The 19,445-nt window shown below is 37.3% G+C and overlaps 1 protein-coding gene across 7 annotated transcripts in view; it reads left to right on the top strand.

Annotated features, from left to right (window-relative positions):
• RASAL2 (RAS protein activator like 2) overlaps positions 1 to 19,445 on the top strand; it is a 384,725-nt gene that overhangs the window by 335,664 nt on the left and 29,616 nt on the right. For all 7 annotated transcript variants that reach the window (XM_081485990.1, XM_081485995.1, XM_081485993.1 and 4 more), the window contains 6 exons: positions 6,148 to 6,301; positions 8,331 to 8,429; positions 8,979 to 9,533; positions 11,832 to 11,976; positions 17,644 to 17,788; positions 18,419 to 18,655. In XM_081485990.1, coding sequence (XP_081342116.1) covers positions 6,148 to 6,301; positions 8,331 to 8,429; positions 8,979 to 9,533; positions 11,832 to 11,976; positions 17,644 to 17,788; positions 18,419 to 18,655 — 1,335 coding nt within the window. The remainder of the gene's footprint in view (positions 1 to 6,147; positions 6,302 to 8,330; positions 8,430 to 8,978; positions 9,534 to 11,831; positions 11,977 to 17,643; positions 17,789 to 18,418; positions 18,656 to 19,445) is intronic.

The raw sequence follows: 19,445 nt of genomic DNA, 5'->3' as shown, positions 1-19,445 counted from the left end.
CTCAATTCCTCAACACCCTAGATTTGTATTTTCTTACAGGCTTTCTCACATGCTGACCATTCTCTCTCAGACTCTCAGGACCTCTACGTCTGCATACAGCTAATTCCACTCCACCCTTAATTACCTAATGACTTTTAGCACTCCATCACATTACTTTTACCTCCACGAAACTTTCTTTGAATCCCCAACTAAAGATCCAGGGCCCTTACTAAGTGCCCACAGAGCCATTTTTGCATCTTTTTTCCTAGGTCTTATCACATGGTATAATGGCTTGTTAACTCACTAGATTATAGACTATGTGTGAGTACAATGACCTTGCCTTTCTTCTTCACCATTGTTTACTTCCATCTGTATCTAGTATAGTGCCTGACACATAATGCACACCAAGCAACTATTGAGTGAATAGATGGATTCAGACATATTCATTTATTCAACCGAATAATGGTTAAAACCAGTGGGAAAGCAAATAGTCATAAATTTAGGAATGATGAAGAAGTAAGTGTCATTGAACTTCATCAATTTCTAAATTTTTTATCCTCCTTTTCAGGGAAGTCAGGGAAGTCGCTCAGTCGTGTCCGACTCTTTGCGACCCCATGGACTGTAGCCTACCAGGCTCCTCCGTCCATGGGATTCTCCAGGCAAGAATACTGGAGTGGTTTGCCATTTCCTTCTCCATATCCTCCTTTTACCCATACTTAAATTTTATGGTGACACTGAGACTGAAGTCTAAATTCAGGGAAGAATAGTTACTAATCTTTCCACTTACTCTTAAACTATTTAAATGTGTTAATTGAATTCATTTGTGAGTGTGATTTAGTTTAGTTTCATGTTTTTTTTAAATTCAGTATTATTTATATTGTTATATTGTTGTTTATATATACTGTTGTTTTAATTCAGTGATGTTTATACTGAATTTGTTCAACCGGCACTAGTAGATTTTATTCCATTTGCAATTTAAGAACAAAAAAGCTGTATGGTATGGCACAGTTTCTGTATGGAGAGTCTTCCCTAGTGCCTGTCATATTGAAGGCTGGTTGAGTTTTTCGCCCTTCAGAACATGTTTTAATGTCTATAATCTTGTCTTCATTCTGTGTCCACCTTCATTGCATGTGTATGTACCAAGATAGGCTGAATGTCGTTTTTGACTGTGACGATGAATTTCCTTACCATGGGTTTATTTAAGTGAAAACTCAGGCTGACAAACATCCTTCTTTACCATTAGCAGCTGGGTTCATTAGACCATCCTGTCTAGAGACTGAGAGCAGAGAGAAGGAAGATCAGTAGTACATGTTATGTTTCTATAAATAGCTTTTTGTGTGAGTGGTTGTGTGGTGGTTTTTTTTTTTTTAAAGCAAACATAAAAACCAGTGAGTAATATAAGCAGTAGGGACTGGCTTTAACTGCAGCAGGTAAATCAGCACACCTAGTGCTGTCAGAATCCTCAAAGAGGAGGTTTTTTTAGCACACAAGCAGAACTCTGGTGAATGAGCTCTAATTTCTTCTGTTTTTTTCTTTGCTTTTTTCTTTTTTTTCTTTTAAATCCAGGTAGGGAAACTTTTATAGTATAGGAAAGGATCTGCTCTTGCAAACAGAAAACAGCAGTTGGATGGTTTCACAGATACCGGATTGAAAAACAATAAAATCTGGAAAGGAAGTAAAGCTGTCTATTCCCCAGACTGAAAGCTCAGATGCAAATTTAAAAGACTGATTAGACCCTTTGTAACTTTGTTGGTTAGAGTACTAGGATACTGAATTTTATTGATTTCTTCCTGGAAAATTTTCAGACAAGGTAAAGTGCCTTAGGAACACACGCTGGTGAACACAAACATATATTTCTGTACCCCGTTTATGGCTGAGCTGTCTTTTCAAGAATTCAGTGAAGCAGTTTGGAATCATAACTGCCACGCCAAGCAGAAATTCACCTGCCCTGGAGTACAGGATTTTGTATGGCAATAAGCATTAATTTTTTCAGTTGTATTTTTAATTAAAAGTTTCCCACATTTGGAACTGAATCTGTTAACATGTGGCAGATTGAGCTAGCGATCCAAGTACCACTGGCGCTTTGGGGGAAATATGCTTTTTAAAAAATTGGATGGTTGAGCTGGGAAAAATCCAGCTGTGTTTTACTTAACATTGCACTAATCAGAGTCTTTTGACTCCTTTTTTTTTCTTCTTCAGTAAATCCAATGGCATGCATGTTGGCTCCCCACCCCCCACGACTTTACTTTTATCCTTTAAGGCTGATTTTCGCTAGTGATGTGGGTTAAAGCAATATAATATTAATTCACTGTCGTGGGTGATAGAAAGCTACTTCTGCCTTGTAGTTTATCTCTTAAATAGGTCAGAAGTAGCAGGTAATTTTCATCAGCAAAGCAATTAGATTTTTAACCCTTACCTTTCACATCACTAGAGTTCTGGGAGCTCACACAGAATTCAGTGTTATCTACTGACTGTAAAACAAAATGTAAAGGAGATCAAACCAGTCCATCCTAAAGGAAATCAGTCCTGAATATTCATTGGAAGAACTGATACTGAAGCTGAAGTGCCAAATACTTTGGCCACTTGATGCAAAGAACTGACTCATTGGAAAAGAACCTGATGCTGGGAAAGACTGAAGGCAGGAAGAGAAGGGGATGACAGAGGATGAGATGGTTGGATGGCATCACCAACTTGATGCACATGAGTTTGAGTAAGCTCCGGGAGTTGGTGATAGACAGGGAGGCCTGGCGTCCTCCAATTCATGGGGTAGCAAAGAGTCGGACACGACTGAGCAACTGAACTGACTGAAGGATATAGTGTTCCTTAATTAGAACTAAAATAGCTTGTGGGAAGCAGGTTCCCAATTAAACCAAGAAATAGTCATCTTTGAACCCTAAATTATCACATGATGTTTAGGATGATGGGAGTTGAGGGGTTGCAGGGATCAGAAAGAGAACCAGTAGTTAGTGAATTCACAGCGTCCACTTTCGAGGCTAGTTTCCTTGATGAAGGCAATTGTCAGATTGGACTGAGAATTGTTTCAAACTCCCATTTTTCTCTCAATAAATCCACATTCTTTCCTTTAGAGAAGTAAACTATAGTGCCATTCAAAGCTGCTAAAACTCTAGTTAGGAGATCTAAGAAAAATCAACTCATAGGAAGAAGGTACAGGAGGAGGTAAACATGACTTAGAGGGGACTTGGGATTACTAGTGCTATTATATTTGCACAGGTAATGCCTCCTCACCACTGCCATTCCCAGGCTGCTCCATCTTCCTGTTTACCGTAATCCTGCTTCTCTGGGAATTACTTCTGTCTTCTCCAAGACACTTTCTTCCCAATACAGGAAGGCTTGCTTATTTATTCGGTAGCAACATTGAATGTTAAGCAGATGTAGTGTTTAATTCATTGATGTCGGTGTGTATACACACACAAACATCCATAAATGCTGAACAATAAGGAGATCCTGAACAACTGAAATTTCCATAACCAGGAGGAATTTTGAATTCTAGTTCCAGGTGGCTTGGTTGTAATATCTGTTTATGACTGTATTTGAAAATTAAGCCTGAGTATCAAAATGAAATTTGTTCGGCATTATAAATACAATGAATAAAGAATTTTTATCCACCCCTCTCTCTAAAAGAAAAAAATATATATATAACTCAGATAAGTTAATGAAAAACAATACCTAGAAACATTAAACTAGGACAGCAAAGGAAATAGAATGGATGCGAGAGAAAGAGTATACTTTATACTTGCAAGATGGGATGAGGCGAATACCTTTTAGTAGGGGGCTGGGGATTATCCAGAAACAAATCACTGCTTTGTTCTCTAGCAGAGAATCTCTTAAGAGATTCTCCTTCACCCCCAGAGTTGCCTCAGTTTTCTCCCTATAGCTTTTGACTCCGAAATTGTTTGTGGGAATGGGTGGGGCCTCCCTGTTCCTTCCTTTCTGTCTTAAAATGGTCACATTTGCAGAGCATGCTCCCTGAGTCCTTCACACTGGCGGCTTCTCCCTGCTGCCTTGGGCTCTAATCTCCTTATAGGTGGAGCACCATGGCAACAGGCCCAGCCTAGAGCCCAGAAACCTTGTTTGTGTTACCTGAGGGGCTGGATGCAACCTGAAGAAGAGAAGAAGAATGTTACCTGTCCTGCAGCCGCTTTAGAAGATGACTTCGTGTTCTGTTTCATGTGTTTCTGTTCTGCTGCTATTGAAGACTTGAAGTTACACCTGGAAAACATTTATTCAAAGATGCTATCAGTAACTGAAGGCAGCAGGGGAAACTGTCTTCTATTGGTTCTTGTCTTCTAACCAGAGTTGTCTTCTGAGATGTAGTTCAGAAAAGTGACTTGCCGTACTGTGACATGTGGCAGCGCTATGATTTGGGGGTGCACTCCAAGGTGGCTGTACAGTTGCTTCACGTAGGTAGACATTTATTTGATTTGAGATAACATTATGTTTTAGAATATTTTGCTAGAGAGTTTAAAAAAGAAAAGTAAGGCTTTTGTCGTACATCTTATTTTAAATATGCCTTCTTCATCTTTCCTGTTGAGAGGCTTACTCCCAGAGCGGGAGAGGCTTCTCCTCTCCAGGCAACTCCTCCTGGGAAAAAGGGGCTGGAATTGTTGTTTCATTTGTATTTAGAACGGTTATAGTATCCTGTTGCCTCAACCAGGCTTCCCATGAAGCATACTAGGAAAAGGTTGTATGGTAATTGCGTTAAAATTTGTTTTTGCATTTAGTTATTTATAGTTGATATGCTGTGTTGACAGTATATAACATGACATTGTTTTATCCACTAGAACAAAGGGAAATAAATGTGGAGCTATTAAATTGTTCTATTTTCATGTACAAAACATTAGGTGGGTTTTGTGCAGACTTTGTATTATCAACGGTAAATGTAATTATTGACTCTTTGACCTTAAAAAGACTACTGAATATGAGAACACATGTTGGTGTGGGAAGAAGAATGGGCTAGAATCCTAGTCTAAGGATGTTTTCTACTGTATGTATGGAATTTGATTAAACAGTGTTGGAATGGAACCAGAAGGGAAAGTGCAGCCTTTAGTACTAGTTTCCTATATCTCATTACTTTATAATTTAACTGCAAGCTACTCTGACATTAAGTATTTCAGTTCCTTTTAATGTTAACATGGTTATTTCAAGGAAATGAATGAAGCTGCTTATTTAATGTATTTTACAAAAACAAATATCTTTCTATAAGACATTTCTTTTTATCCCTATTACTAGGTACTTCTGCTTAAAATATATGTATTTAACTCCGGGTGTTTCAGTCAATAAATACTATGATTACTAAGTAAAACTGCATAGCTATCCAGTTCTGGATTCAAGAATATTATGTTTTATATTGTTTGGCTTCAGGCAGTGAACTACTAGCTCCTGTAGTGACAAGAGTCACAATTCCCCACATTCCAACTAGGGGACAAAACCAACCAGAACCCCTGAATGGTGTTGACAAAGATCTGTTCTTCTAGATGAGAGTTTGAACATTTCTTTGGAGGGTGGGAAGTTTCTTCAGGGCATTTTACTGTTCATTCATATTTGTACAATAAAGCATAGATAGAAACAAAAGCTTGCCAGAAAAGAATTCCATATTGAGATGAAAATTGGACCTTTTGAAAAGCAGGGTCTTGTGCTGAAAAGTTTGGCTTTGTTTCTGAGTATGTATATGTGTGTTTATTCTGCCAAAACAGTGAAGATATAGCCACTACTATTTTGTCAGTGATAGTAGAGGATAAAGCTATAGCATGGGGGGAAAAAAAGAAACCATTTGTCTTTTAATAAGACCTTTGCATAAAAAAGAAATGCATAATGTAACCTTGGATGGTATCTATTTTCTCCATCTCCAACACAGGAATGAGAATAAAAAACAATGTCTGTGGTGGAGCTTCCAGCTCCCTTGAGATTAGTAAGGTTACAGTACATTTTTGTGTTTTGTTGAAAAAAGAAAGTATATGTGTGCACACACACATGGATATATATGTGGTTTCTATGTGTCCCATGAATATGATCCTATCATCATTATTACAGATTTATTTTTCTCTTTAGACATTTATCCATTTGTTGTTAAACCTCCATTGCATTTGACCTTTGTTTTCTTATTGGCCAAGTAGTTACACTACCATAAATATCTTTTTCTACTTTTAGGTCTCGTGGGCTGCCTAAACTAAAAGAGTCCCGTTCTCATGAATCTTTGCTGAGCCCATGCAGTGCCGTGGAATGTCTGGATCTCGGTAGAGGGGAACCTGTATCAGTAAAGCCACTCCATAGCAGCATCCTTGGACAAGACTTCTGCTTTGAGGTAGGAAAATCTAGGAAAAAGGAAGAGTAGTAAGACAGCAAAGAGATTTTCTATCTAATGTTCTTGTGATTGCATTACTGTATTATTGATGATTTGATCATCTTAACTGGTTTTCAGTTACTGAAAATTACCTACTTACAGGGGAAAAATTAGAAATCTGCTAATCTAATTATGTTGGTAATTAAAGTTATTACTGATGGCTTCTCATTCCTTTTGACTTTGTCTGCTTTCAAAATAAGTGAATTCTTAGTGCATTCTCAGCAGAGATCACAAGATTAATACTAAATTATTGTTAGTATTTTAATCTTTTGGTATTGATAAAGATATTACACAGTATGTTACTAGTTTTCTTCTGAAAACCTTAGTCCCCAATTTTAATGATTCTTTGAGGGAAAAATACCAAAACCATAATTTTTTCTAACTAAAACCTGAGTGGTTCAAGATCTGGGAACATGTCTTATTTATTTTTATAATTTCTGTGCATTTAGCTCTCTGGCACATTGCAGGTGCATAATTTCTTCAGCGAACTAACTGCCCTTTACCAGAAAATTATCACTTTTTATAAGGTAATTTTCCCCTCCCAAACTAAATGTACACAATTGGCCATTTGCAAATTTAATTTCAAAACTATCTGTGTACTTGTTAGCATTATGATTTAATTAATTAGCACAAACTTAAAAAATTACTAATGATGAGTCCTATGTTAGATGTTCTAAAAGTTGAAAGATATCTGATACCTGTTCTTATGGACCTGCCCTATCCAACAGAAATACAGTGCAAGCCATGTGTGTGATTTTAAATTTTATTAAGCCCAAATGTTACCACTTCCAACATGTAGCTAAACTAAAATTATCAACTTTTCACCTTCTTTTTTTTAAACCGTCTTCAAAATCTGATATGTGTTTTACACTTAACCTCACATCTCACTTTAAACTAGTTGTTTTTCAGGTGCTCACTAGCCAGGTGTTGTTAGTAGCTACCATATTAGACAGAATGTAACATCTGATCTAATTCACTAGGTTATAAACTGAAAGTAAGTTACTATGTAAGCCACTTTGGCAATTTGGACAGGTCATTTATTGGTGTTCTTTTTTTACAAAAGTCTCTTAAAGTTGCCATATTGGTGGAAATCAGTTCAACAGATTGTGTGCCAAGACAGGTGTTAGGTTCTAGACATAGAGACAACATACTTCATTTTTAAAGGACATTGATAATAATATTCAAACTAACCTAATGACTCGAAATCAACTGACTGGTTGCCTAATAGAACAGAAATGGGTTCCAGAGTAATTAATTCAACACTACTAACTCTTTTCAATTTCATGTAGTAGCCTTCTGTAATATTATAGTGTGAAGGCAGTCCCAAGAAATAAGCTGTTGAGACCTTCTTCCCTTTTAAATTATTTTTTTATCAACTCACTCAGAATTGAGGATATTTATTTGCAGGAAATTTTTAAAGGTATTAATTTAATTAGAGGTTTTCAGTTTTGTTCTTTCTAAACTGTAGGCCACTTTTCAGTTCCTAAGCTGAATTCTCAGTGACCTTTGTCCTTACCTGGAGAGGAGTATAGATGCTAAGTAGCTGCTGCTGCTGCTGCTGCTAAGTCGCTTCAGTCGTGTCCGACTCTGTGCGACCCCATAGACGGCAGCCCACCAGGCTCCACCGTCCCTGGGATTCTCCAGGCAAGAATACTGGAGTGGGTTGCCATTTCCTTCTCTAGTGCATGAAAGGGAAAAGTGAAAGTGAAGTCGCTCAGTCGTGTCCGACTCTTAGCGACCCCATGGACTGTAGCCTACCAGGCTCCTCCGTCCATAGGATTTTCCAGGCAAGAGTACTAAGTAGATAACAAAGCAAAAAGTGAATGTAGACGCGCGCATAGATATCACAAAACCAGCAAACATCATTTTGGTCACCGTGTAGTATCGTTTGGGTTCATAGCATAGCCCTAACTCTTCTGTGACACACCTAGGAGGGTAGAGCCCCCAGGCCTTATGTTTCCTTCTCCTTACTCTAATCTTTGCGTTGAAGGTTACCTACTTAAGTGGAAGTAAATGCTTCAGTTGTAACTCTGCTTCAGAGAGAGATAAGTGGATGGAAAACCTTCGCAGGACAGTTCAACCAAATAAGGTAAGAGTGGCTTTGAATGTCCAAAAAACTGTATAACTCTATAAGCAGTAAGTTGATTGAAGGGAAATACAGTAATATTAATAATACCTTAAATTTTATAAAACTTTTAAGCACAAACCCGTGTTTTATTATTTTGTGCTCAAAATAATCTTACTGCAGACAGTATCATGATTTTATCAGTGTGGATAAGAGGACTCAGAGAAGTTATTTGACTAAGTGAGACCCTAATACAATACACAAAAGAAATGGGACTAGAACACAAACTTCTTACTTACTTACCTCTATCTTATTTGCAGAAAGCTAATCCAGTTGCCATAAGACTGGCTATATGAGAATTTCCATTACAGGATGTTATTTCTTTAATGCAAGTGAAATAGAATGTATGTGGCTCTCTAAGAGCTTGCTGTTATCTTGAATGATGTGATAGCAATCCCCTTCATTATTTTATGACTGTCCTTAATGAAGTACATAGTATCACCTTCTTTAAGAGGAAAATGTTGTCTTCCTGGGATTTCGGCTCTCAAACACAACTTTGTTACTTCTTTATAGGACAATTGTAGACGAGCCGAAAATGTTCTCCGTTTATGGATTATTGAAGCCAAGGATCTTGCCCCTAAAAAGAAATATTTCTGTGAACTGTGCCTTGATGATACCCTCTTTGCTCGTACAACCAGCAAGACCAAAGCAGACAATATTTTCTGGGGTGAACATTTTGAGTTCTACAGCCTTCCACCTCTTCATAGCATCACAGTTCACATTTATAAAGATGTGGAAAAAAAGAAGAAAAAAGACAAGAATAATTATGTAGGGCTAGTCAACATCCCCACTGCCAGTGTGACTGGTCGCCAGTTTGTAGAAAAGTGGTACCCAGTGAGTACACCTACACCCAACAAAGGAAAGACAGGAGGACCTTCTATTCGGATTAAATCACGTTTCCAAACCATCACCATTCTGCCTATGGAGCAATACAAAGAGTTTGCAGAATTTGTCACCAGCAACTACACCATGTTGTGTTCTGTTCTTGAACCAGTAATCAGTGTGAGAAATAAAGAAGAGCTAGCCTGTGCCTTAGTGCACATTCTTCAAAGCACTGGAAGAGCCAAGGTAAGTGGGAAAGGGGGGTTGCATTGCCCAGAAAGGAAACCTATTATTGGTTCTTAGATTCAGAAAAAGTAGAGATTATAAAACTAAAGAAGTAAAATGAAGAGACTAACAAGTATTTATTTAAAGTTTATTTGCATGAAATATAGATACCACCGCTAGCTCTTCATCACCGAACAAAATAAATGGAAGGACTGGTGTAATAATCCCACAGTGTGTGCAAGATTATTTCTCTTTAGTTCCGAAGTATGTTGTATGATTGTTTTATTCCGCACTAGATTTTAATTAAGATTGACTGATGACTATATATATCACCTAGTCACAGAAGGAAGTATTCCAGAATCAGGTTGGTCACTAGCAAGAGTCTTCATGAGATTAATGTCTGAATTTGCAATTAAAATACCAAGGGATGTTATTATTAGCTGTCTCATGATAGCCTTATCTCAGTTCATCCTGGATAGAAGTAAAAATCTAGGAAGATAGAGAAATACACTAATTGTATGAAGAACACTAAACAATTGATAGAGCCATTGATCAGCCTGAACTGTGCTAATTATCACCTCTGCAAGGCATGTTCACTTAACTAGGCTAAAGTCTGCATTATATTATATGCAAATTTATCATGGTAAAATTGTATTTTAGATCTAGAGGAGTTCACAGCTAGAATAATTTATTTAGAACCAAACAATAAAGTGTTTTTAAGATTTCTTGATACATATCAGAATATATCAACATATTCAGTATATCAGTATATTCAGTATTTAGTCCCTTATTTAATCGCCTTACTATTAGATTGTCATTTTGGTGGCTGAATTTATTAATGATAATTTTGAGCTTTCTGGTGTTAAATCATTGAAATTTTGTCTCATCTTTGAAATTGTATGGATATGTTCTTTTTGTTATTCATTTGCTTGAGGTTCAAGGATGTATGTAGGATTTTTTAACAGCTTTATTGAGGTACAGTTTGCATATTATAAAACCAAATCCATTTAAAGGGAAAATTTCAATGAGTTTTGACAGTTTATGCACCCGTGGAAACCACAGCAATCAAGACACAGAATGTTGCCATCCCTCCCAGGTTTCTTCTTGTCCCTTAGCATAAGAGTTTTAGTAGTGATTCCTAAGTCTACAACTCTGAAATGATGAAAAAAATTCCAGAGTGAACCCCATTAATATTAAAATGCTTAATTTTAAAATAAGAGTAAATCAACATATTCCCTCTGCTTTTTATTTTGGAGACTTTGAAATATCCAGTGAGTATATAATATTCAAATATATGATGTTATCAGATTTCAAATTGAATAATGAACACTGAGTTTTAAATTAAGTTCCTTAAGACTGTTGAGAAATGAAGCAGCTATTTCTTAAGGGCTTCATTTCTTCTTATGCCTTTCTTCACTATGGATGAGTAGATGGATGGATGAATGGATGGATGGAGATATATACATACATAATTCACGTAGAAAATGAGTTTAAATGTTTAGTTCAAGAAATATCATGTTGATACCAATTTGTAACTGTTTTATATTGAACACCTAACATGTGTCAGAAACTGTTAAATGCTGGAATATAGAGATGAATAAAAATAGACCCTGTCTTTGGTCTCATGGGGCTCACAGTCTTCTGGGGAAAACAGATATTAGTAAAATAATGACAGAAATGTGTGATTACAGTGAGAAGTGCAGATTTATAAAAAGATACACAGTGCCACAAGAATGTGGATTAAGAGGTCCTGACTAATGGAGTTCAGAGGCAGTGTTGGTCAGACAATTCTTCACTGAGGAAACGAGGTGCAAACTAAAATCCAAAGGATCCAAGGAATTAACTCCATCGCAATGGAGGCGGAGCAAGGGTGGGAGTGAAGCAGAACTGAGAACAACATTTGCAAAAAACTCTATGGTGAATAGACAATGTTGTATGTAGAAAAGGCTTGACATAGTCAAGGACCTAAAAAAAAAAAAAAAAGTCCTTGACTGGTGCACAATGCAGAGAATGGTACGAGATGAAGCTGGAAAGGTAGACAGAAAACCAATAAATATAGAGGCTTGCAGGCCACATGCAGGATTATAGTCTTTATCCTAAGGGCAATGAAAAACCTTTGAAGGAATTTTTAACTTAAGGTTGGTAAGTTGGTAACACTTCAAATTTTATCCTGACTGACCTTTTCCCTTCAAATGAATCTGGTAGATTCAGTTTCAAAGCACCATTCCCAGGATGTCTGACATTTCATCAGTCTCTCCTAACGTGTAGTATTTATTCACATTCAGTTGCTTTCTGCCTGATTGAACATTATTCTACCAGGATTTTCTGACGGACTTGGTGATGTCTGAGGTGGATCGCTGTGGAGAACATGATGTTTTGATCTTCAGAGAGAACACCATTGCCACCAAATCCATTGAGGAATACCTCAAGTTGGTGGGACAACAGTATCTTCACGATGCACTGGGTATGGAGAAGAAAAATACCTCTGTTCTTTCCCTTTTGATTTTTAGGTTATTTCACCCTCATGAAACAACCAACTGGAACTCAAATTCTGAACGTTATTTAGTTCCAACTGATCTAAGTGTTAAAATTGGAGTTTCAATTGTAGGATGTGTCTGCAGTACTCACCAGGGGAGGAATAGAAGATCTGTTTCTTATACCATGTACCACAAGAAAGCTCATGAGCATAGGCAGCTACCCCCATGCCCTCAAATTCCTAAGATTCTGAGACATACAGTGATGTTAGTAATGAGATGTTACATCTAGTTGATCTGTTTCCTCTGAAGTCTTGGGTATTTACATCATGATATATTGGGTTGGCCAAAAGGTTCATTCGGGTTTGTCCATACCATCTTATGGAAAAACCACAACAGACTTTTTGGCCAACCCAATAAATACATTACCTAAGTTTTGAAAATGTTAGCATTTGTTATCATACATCTGAAATGGAGAAAGTCCTGCCAGTTCCCACAACTCCCAATTTCTGCCTTCAAGACCTACAGAATTTTTCATGACAACTAAGTTTTCTCCAATCAGTAGTTCTTATTGACTGGGTCACCCACTTACAGCTCCATGTTTGGTCATAAACTTCAGGTGTTACCACTAGTATAAGGCACTGTGCTTGGCACTTCAATGTACATTACGATAAAGTAGACATGAGTTCCTTAAAGAACATTGTCATTTTCTTTATCTTCAGGTCCCCAGTACTTCACACAAAATGTAGAACAGCATTGTCCTAAAGAAACTTAATGTGAGTCACATGTAATTTATATTTTCTAGTAGTCACAGTATAAAAAAGGGGCAAGAGAAGCAGGTAAATTTAATTCCAGTTACATTTTATTCAAACCAGTATATCCAAATATTATTTAATATATCATCAATATAAGAATTATGAACAAAATACTTTACTTTTTTCATGCTTTTTGAAATCATGTGTATTTTATCTACATTTATTGCATGCTCAGTTTGCAGTAGCCACATTTCAAGTGCTCAATAGTCACATGTGACTGTCAAGAGTAGACAGGTGTGTGTTGAGGGCAAGAAATAAGACTGAATGAGGTAATCACCAATGAGGTAATAGGACTTGGAAACTCTTCAGTTTGTGGGAATGGGGCAGGGTGTGGTAGGGGAGGAGGTCAAACATTAGAGTGAGTTTGGGGCCTTTGTGAGTGACAAAAAAGATGATGAGATTCTTAACAGAAAGAGAACATAAAAGTAGTATGCTTGAAAGAATGAGAAATTATATTTTCACTTCACATGTATTTAACTTGAAGTTCAAGTGGGAAGTCCCAGGGGTTCTAGGTAGGACATCCCAGGACTTCTGTCTAGCTGGCTGGTGGAAGTTTAGGACTAAGCTACCCATGTGGAGGGAATAAATGAAGCTACCAGATTACAGGAGAAGGAAGAGAATAGGGCCAAAGACAGATCTTACAGTGTTCCTGGCTTATGGTGTAGAAGGAAGCAGAGGAATGAGAGAAGAGATCGGCGATAGAGGAAGTGTCAATGCACATGCAAAAAAAAAAAAAAGAAGAAGGAAAAGAGTCTTAGACACCAAGAGAAAAAAAGCATTAAGAGAATCAGAGATTAAGGAAGGTAAAGATTCAAAGAAAAACATGACTGTTGATTTTGCTCATTAGTGATGCCTGGGATTGTTCTCAGGAGCCAGGTCACAGGAGGTAAAAAAGTGAATGACTGCCCAAGAAACAGCAGGTAAACACTGTGTTGGACTGTGAGTGCTGGACTCACTGTAGTAGCAGTTAATTCCTACTCTAGAGAAGTAAATTTTTCTTCTCCTGCTTCCTGTCTTCATTTTTTTTTTAAGTCATATGCTTTAGTTTAAGATCTAACGGGAATTTAGAAGAATGGCGAAAATGGATTTTCATTGACATTAGGAAAGGTACAGAATCAGTCTCACATAAAAAGCTTATTACAGTCATATCATGAATTATATATCATAGTTTGCTTTAATGATTTGCACCACCTTATAAAAAGCAATAATGATGCATCTCAAACAGTATTCTCTATTCTGGGGAGATAAAGAGGTAGATATTTGTCGACCATCTACTGCTTAAAAATCAAACATTCATATTCCACCATTCAATGTACTAACCAGGATTTCCAAATGAAATAATTCCTGAAGTGAGAAGGAGAGACAAGTCCTTTGATAGAACTGTTAATAATTAAAAATCTGATTGGCTTATTGAGATATGAAAATTAATTCAGTGAGCAGGGGGAGAAATTCACATAACCCCACAAAGATCTCTATTATCATATTTGTAACCCAAGAGCAAGGGCCAGGGTGGTGAAAATGACTGCTGCTTCTAAGACACAAGCAAAATTAATTAGTAAGCTTCTTCAGGACAGAGATGCTACTGTCTTATCCCCATCTAACTCCCCATATTTCTAGTTAGCCTTTTAATCCTAGATTCTTGGTAGCTGATTTTTCTCCTGTATTTTATTTTTTATGACAAATTCTGTTTTGAAAACAGTTTACAGAATACGTCTTAGCACCAGTGTAAATTAAGACTTATTTTATATGGTTCAAAATAGTAATAAGTCATTTTCCAAAAGTAACCCTGAAGAAGTGCAAAAATTTCAGTTCCCTTAGAAAGATTGTTTTTTTCATCATGGGATACTGTACTTGCTACAGCAGGAGCTTCTAATCATACAATTAAGTAAGACTTCATGGTAAGTTTTAAATAAAAAGGCTTCACAATGAAGTCTTAGTAAAAAAAATCACATTAATAAGTACAGCTGAGCACTCTGAATAATTCAAGTTTTACTGTATTTCATACACTTTAGGCAAAAAAAAAAAAATAGATGTTATTTGCAGACTGCCTGAAGAATGCTTAGAGAAAACTGAGTTAAAAGTTGCCAATCAAATTAAAAAATACCTGCCTGCTTTTTAGCCGTCTTCATTTATCTTGATTAAAAGCATTAACATTGATAGCATAGACTCTGCCTCAGTTAGACTTAAATCTTTTATCCATTAACCCCTTTTACCTTTCTAATTGAAATCAGATTTTGTGTTGATGTCCTGTGACACACAGGAAACACCATCTTCTGTGACATACAGAAAAGGCTCTAAAATGGCCTGATTTCCACCATTGATGGCGGAGGCAAATTTCCTTTTAACAATATGTCTGTACCTATTGGCTTATTTCTACTCATGAAATTTGGGTGCTAGATAGTAATGAGATAATGAAACATTTTAGAACATTGTAGGCAAACTCAAATTTAAACAAATTTAACCACCCTTCCTCTTTGTCCCTAATCTCCCCCCCCACAAGGCCAGAGAGCAGACATGAAAGAATTAAATCTGTCTCAATAATTTGTGATCAGCTAAACAGCCTCTAGGTGCAGATCTACAAAAGTTCACTTTTCAATGTGGTACTTTCCACACTATCAGACACATAGGTTATAGTTTCAAAAGTGAAAAGAGTTTTCTCAATTTCGGAGGATTTTAAATATAATCAGGTAAAAAGAAAAAAACTTCAGACAATCAATTTACTTCTAGACCCTTGAGTTATTTATTTGGTTCTTTTTTTGAAGAAAAAGAGACAAATACTCTCAAAATTCACAAGTTATTATTAGTATTATTTCCCCAGAATAGGTACAGCTCATTAAGCTGAATATTAATGATATAAATTTAGAGGTGGATTGATTTTTACATTAAGTATTTGACATTGATGACTTAGTTTTAACTTCAGGTACTCTTTAAATGAGGTGAAGTGTGTGGGAGCATATAGCATAGGTGACATTGAGACCGTGTTCAGTAGAAATCTTGTGAGAGTTGGTAAACAATTTAAAAGCCTTTTTACTAACTTGGGTTTTTTTCACTTTATGAAAAGTTATTTTAAAATTACAAAGTGTGTACATAACACTTACTATATGGAGCCCCTACTAAGTACCCAGGCACCATATTAGACACTTTTCTTTTCATGCCCTGTTCCTCACCATAGCTCTAGCGGGTTGGAGTTCTTAACACTATTTTCCAAATAAGGCACCCGAAACTCAGACTAGTTAAATGACTTTTCAGGCCCCCACAGTTGGTTAACTGATGGGTCCAGGATTTGACCCTAGATCTATCTGGTTTCACAGCCTTTAATTTTTCTCTGCACCACTTTCTTTTCTGTACATCACTTAGATTCCTGTCCTCCAAGCATTTTACTTCCAAATAATCACTTCCCATCCTCTATCACAGCTATTTTTTTTTAAATCTTTCATCTACCTTAGTACTAGCCATTTTGATAGAAAATGCTCTTTGTTATTGCTTCTGCTTCTTAATCTTTTTGTAGAAATTACTGTTTGCTTCCATGATATCTATTAGTAACTAGCCTGAACTTCAGTTACTGTAAGCAGATTTGGAAGGAGCTTTGAAAGATCTACTCCTCTTTCATAAAGACATATAAAGAAAAAAAAGAAAACCATACTACCATCTCTGACAACTATTTTTTGAGCTCCTGCAATGCTTTGCGGGGGGGGGGAGACAATGGCACCCCACTCCAGTACTCTTGCCTGGAAAATCCCATGGACGGAGTAGGCTGGTAGGCTGCAGTCCATGGAGTCGCAAAGAGTGGGGTACGACTGAGCGACTTCACTTTCACTTTTCACTTTCATGCATTGGAGAAGGAAATGGCAACCCACTCCAGTGTTCTTGCCTGGAGAATCCCAGGGACGGCGGAGCCTGGTGGGCTGCCGTCTATGGGGTCGCACAGAGTCGGACACGACTGACGCGACTTAGCAGCAGCAGCAGCAATGCTTTGGGAGCTATTTGATAGGCTTGGGATTTGAACTTGAATAGAACCCAGTCCCTGATGTTCAGTGGTATTCATCCTGAAGATGAGACGAGTGTGTGAACAAGTAAGCACAAGAAAGCGTGAAGCATAGAACAGAACAGATACAAGGTATGGTTCATAGACTAGGATAAACAGATTAGGTAAAGATTTGCTCTTTCAGGAAATACTGGGCATATCTCTACAAAGGATAAGATGTATCAACAGGGCATCTAAACTAAATTTATTTGGAAAAACATCCAAGTTACATAAAGAGATGCTGTGCTGTGTGCTGTGTTGAGTTACTATCCCCATCAGGAGAGGTAGGCCTAGAAACCCTTACTTGAATCTGAGTTTGGCACTCAGCTTGGCACCAGTATTAGCTCTTAAAAGCATAGGTGGAAAAAAAAAAAAAAAAAAGCATAGGTGGACTATTTATTCAGACCTGGGGTATTTATTCTTCTAAAATATTAACAACATTATTCATAAGGTAGAGAGGCCTTTAATGAGTTCCTGCTAATTAAATATAATTGTGGTTTCAGATAAAAGATCTAAAGTTGTAGCATTTTTTTTAAAGTAGTTTCATTATTCTTTATATAAATATCATGATGACAATGTTAATGAGTGCTATTTTTCCACTTTCAGGATAAGGAAAATAAACATGACATATAGGAGGTGGTAAACCTTAGACTCCAAAGCAATAACCCTTCATGAACAGTCTTTTGTACCCTCCATGTCAGGCATCAGAAAGAGTTCCCTATTACACATTTTAGTACAGAAATCCTAAATTCTTTTGTTCTATTCAGGAAGACACTATTTATAGTTATCCGATCCATCATCTTCTCTTCTTCAAATAGGGGAGTTCATCAAAGCTTTGTATGAGTCAGATGAAAACTGTGAAGTGGATCCCAGCAAATGTTCATCCAGTGAACTTCTGGACCATCAGAGCAACCTGAAAATGTGCTGTGAGCTGGCTTTCTGCAAGATCATCAACTCTTACTGGTGAGCTGCTGTCAGTGCTTCATTCCCTGCTTGTGGAACTTGGCTTTTTTCCATATGAAAGTTATCACAGTGTTAACTGTGGTTTCCCAACCAAAGGAAGAGAAGTTGAAAGTTTCCCTAATACAGTTTTGTCTAAAATCTAAACCTATATTGTAAGAAGTCCCTCTGAACTACCTACATAAATGTAATCTTTCCAGAATATTAATACCACATCCTTTAATACCAAAAGCACTTTAAGGACTTTTAAACATATTTACTAGTGTCAAACAGATGCGTTAATGATTTCTGATCACCATTCTCACCAGCAGTCGGCGAGATTTTAGAAGATTTGTGATGAGCAGTCTGTAGAGAGATTACGCTGAGCTAGAGTAAACCAAATGGGTTAGTCAGGAGCTGCATGCCATCTTCCCACTTTGCAAAACCTAGTTTACACTAGTTCCTGAGATGTATAGCATCAGGTTTCTGGTCTCCATCTGGACATCTATGATTTGTCCACCACCTCTCGGCCGTGAATCAGACGGAGTTCTATTATTCCCTCCTTGTATTCTGACTCTGTGGGGCCACAGTGGAGTCCACCCGGGCTTTTTTGGGTTCTAGTACTTTTACATTTGGTCATTCTTCCTTCCCCAGTGTCTTTCCTCGTGAGCTGAAAGAAGTGTTTGCATCCTGGAAGCAGCAGTGCCTGAACCGCGGCAAGCAGGACATCAGCGAGCGGCTCATCAGCGCCTCGTTGTTCCTCCGTTTTCTTTGCCCAGCCATCATGTCTCCCAGTCTCTTCAACCTCATGCAGGAGTATCCTGATGACCGCACATCTCGGACTCTGACTCTCATTGCCAAGGTCATCCAGAACCTGGCCAACTTTGCCAAGTAGGCGGAGCTACCATAACCACTTTCTAAAAATGTCACTTAAAAGTACATGAGGCCTAACCTTTATATGAGCATGGGGCACCTCATCACTTATGTTACATGATTTTCATTGTGATGTTATTAAAAACAGCAAAAAGGTTGACATCACTTTGAATATTCACTTTGTAGAGGAATAGTTAAGTAATCCATGCATCCAATGGAATATATGCAGCTACTACAAAATGTGTTTATGAATAGTATGGAAAATGATGAAGATATAATTATATTAAATGAAAAGTGCTATTTAAAAAAAGAGATAGGACAAAAAAGAGATAACCAAAAGGATAGGACACCAAATAGTGTATATGCTTTTATCCCCCAATATGATATTGCAAAAACCTAAATATAAGAAAGTTGGGAAGGAATTGGCCTGACCCCTTCAAAAAAGTCAATATCATGAAAAATGGAAAAGATGAAGTGGGGACTATTCTGGATAAAAGAGACAATGCAGTGTTTGGATCTGAATTGGAAAAAAATTTATTAAAACCATTTTGGGAACAACTGGTGAAATAGGAACTCTATATGAGATGATTTATAAGTAATGTTTTCTTAAAGTTTCAGTGTGATAATGGCATTGGTATGTGTAAGAGTTATTCATTATTCTAGAGAAAGTGAAAATGAAAGAAAGAGAAGTCGCTCAGTCATGTCCGACTCTTTGCGACCCCATGGACGGTAGCCTACCAGGCTCCGCCGTCCATGGGATTTTCCAGGCAAGAATACTGGAGTGGGCTGCCATTTCCTTCTCCAGGGG

The sequence above is a fragment of the Giraffa tippelskirchi genome, chromosome 5, assembly GCF_054371585.1.
Source record: "Giraffa tippelskirchi isolate mGirTip1 chromosome 5, T2T-mGirTip1v1.2.pri, whole genome shotgun sequence".
Lineage (NCBI taxonomy): Eukaryota > Metazoa > Chordata > Mammalia > Artiodactyla > Giraffidae > Giraffa > Giraffa tippelskirchi.
The sequence above is the reverse complement of the archived record's forward strand: the minus strand, read 5'-3'. Positions and strand labels throughout refer to the sequence as shown.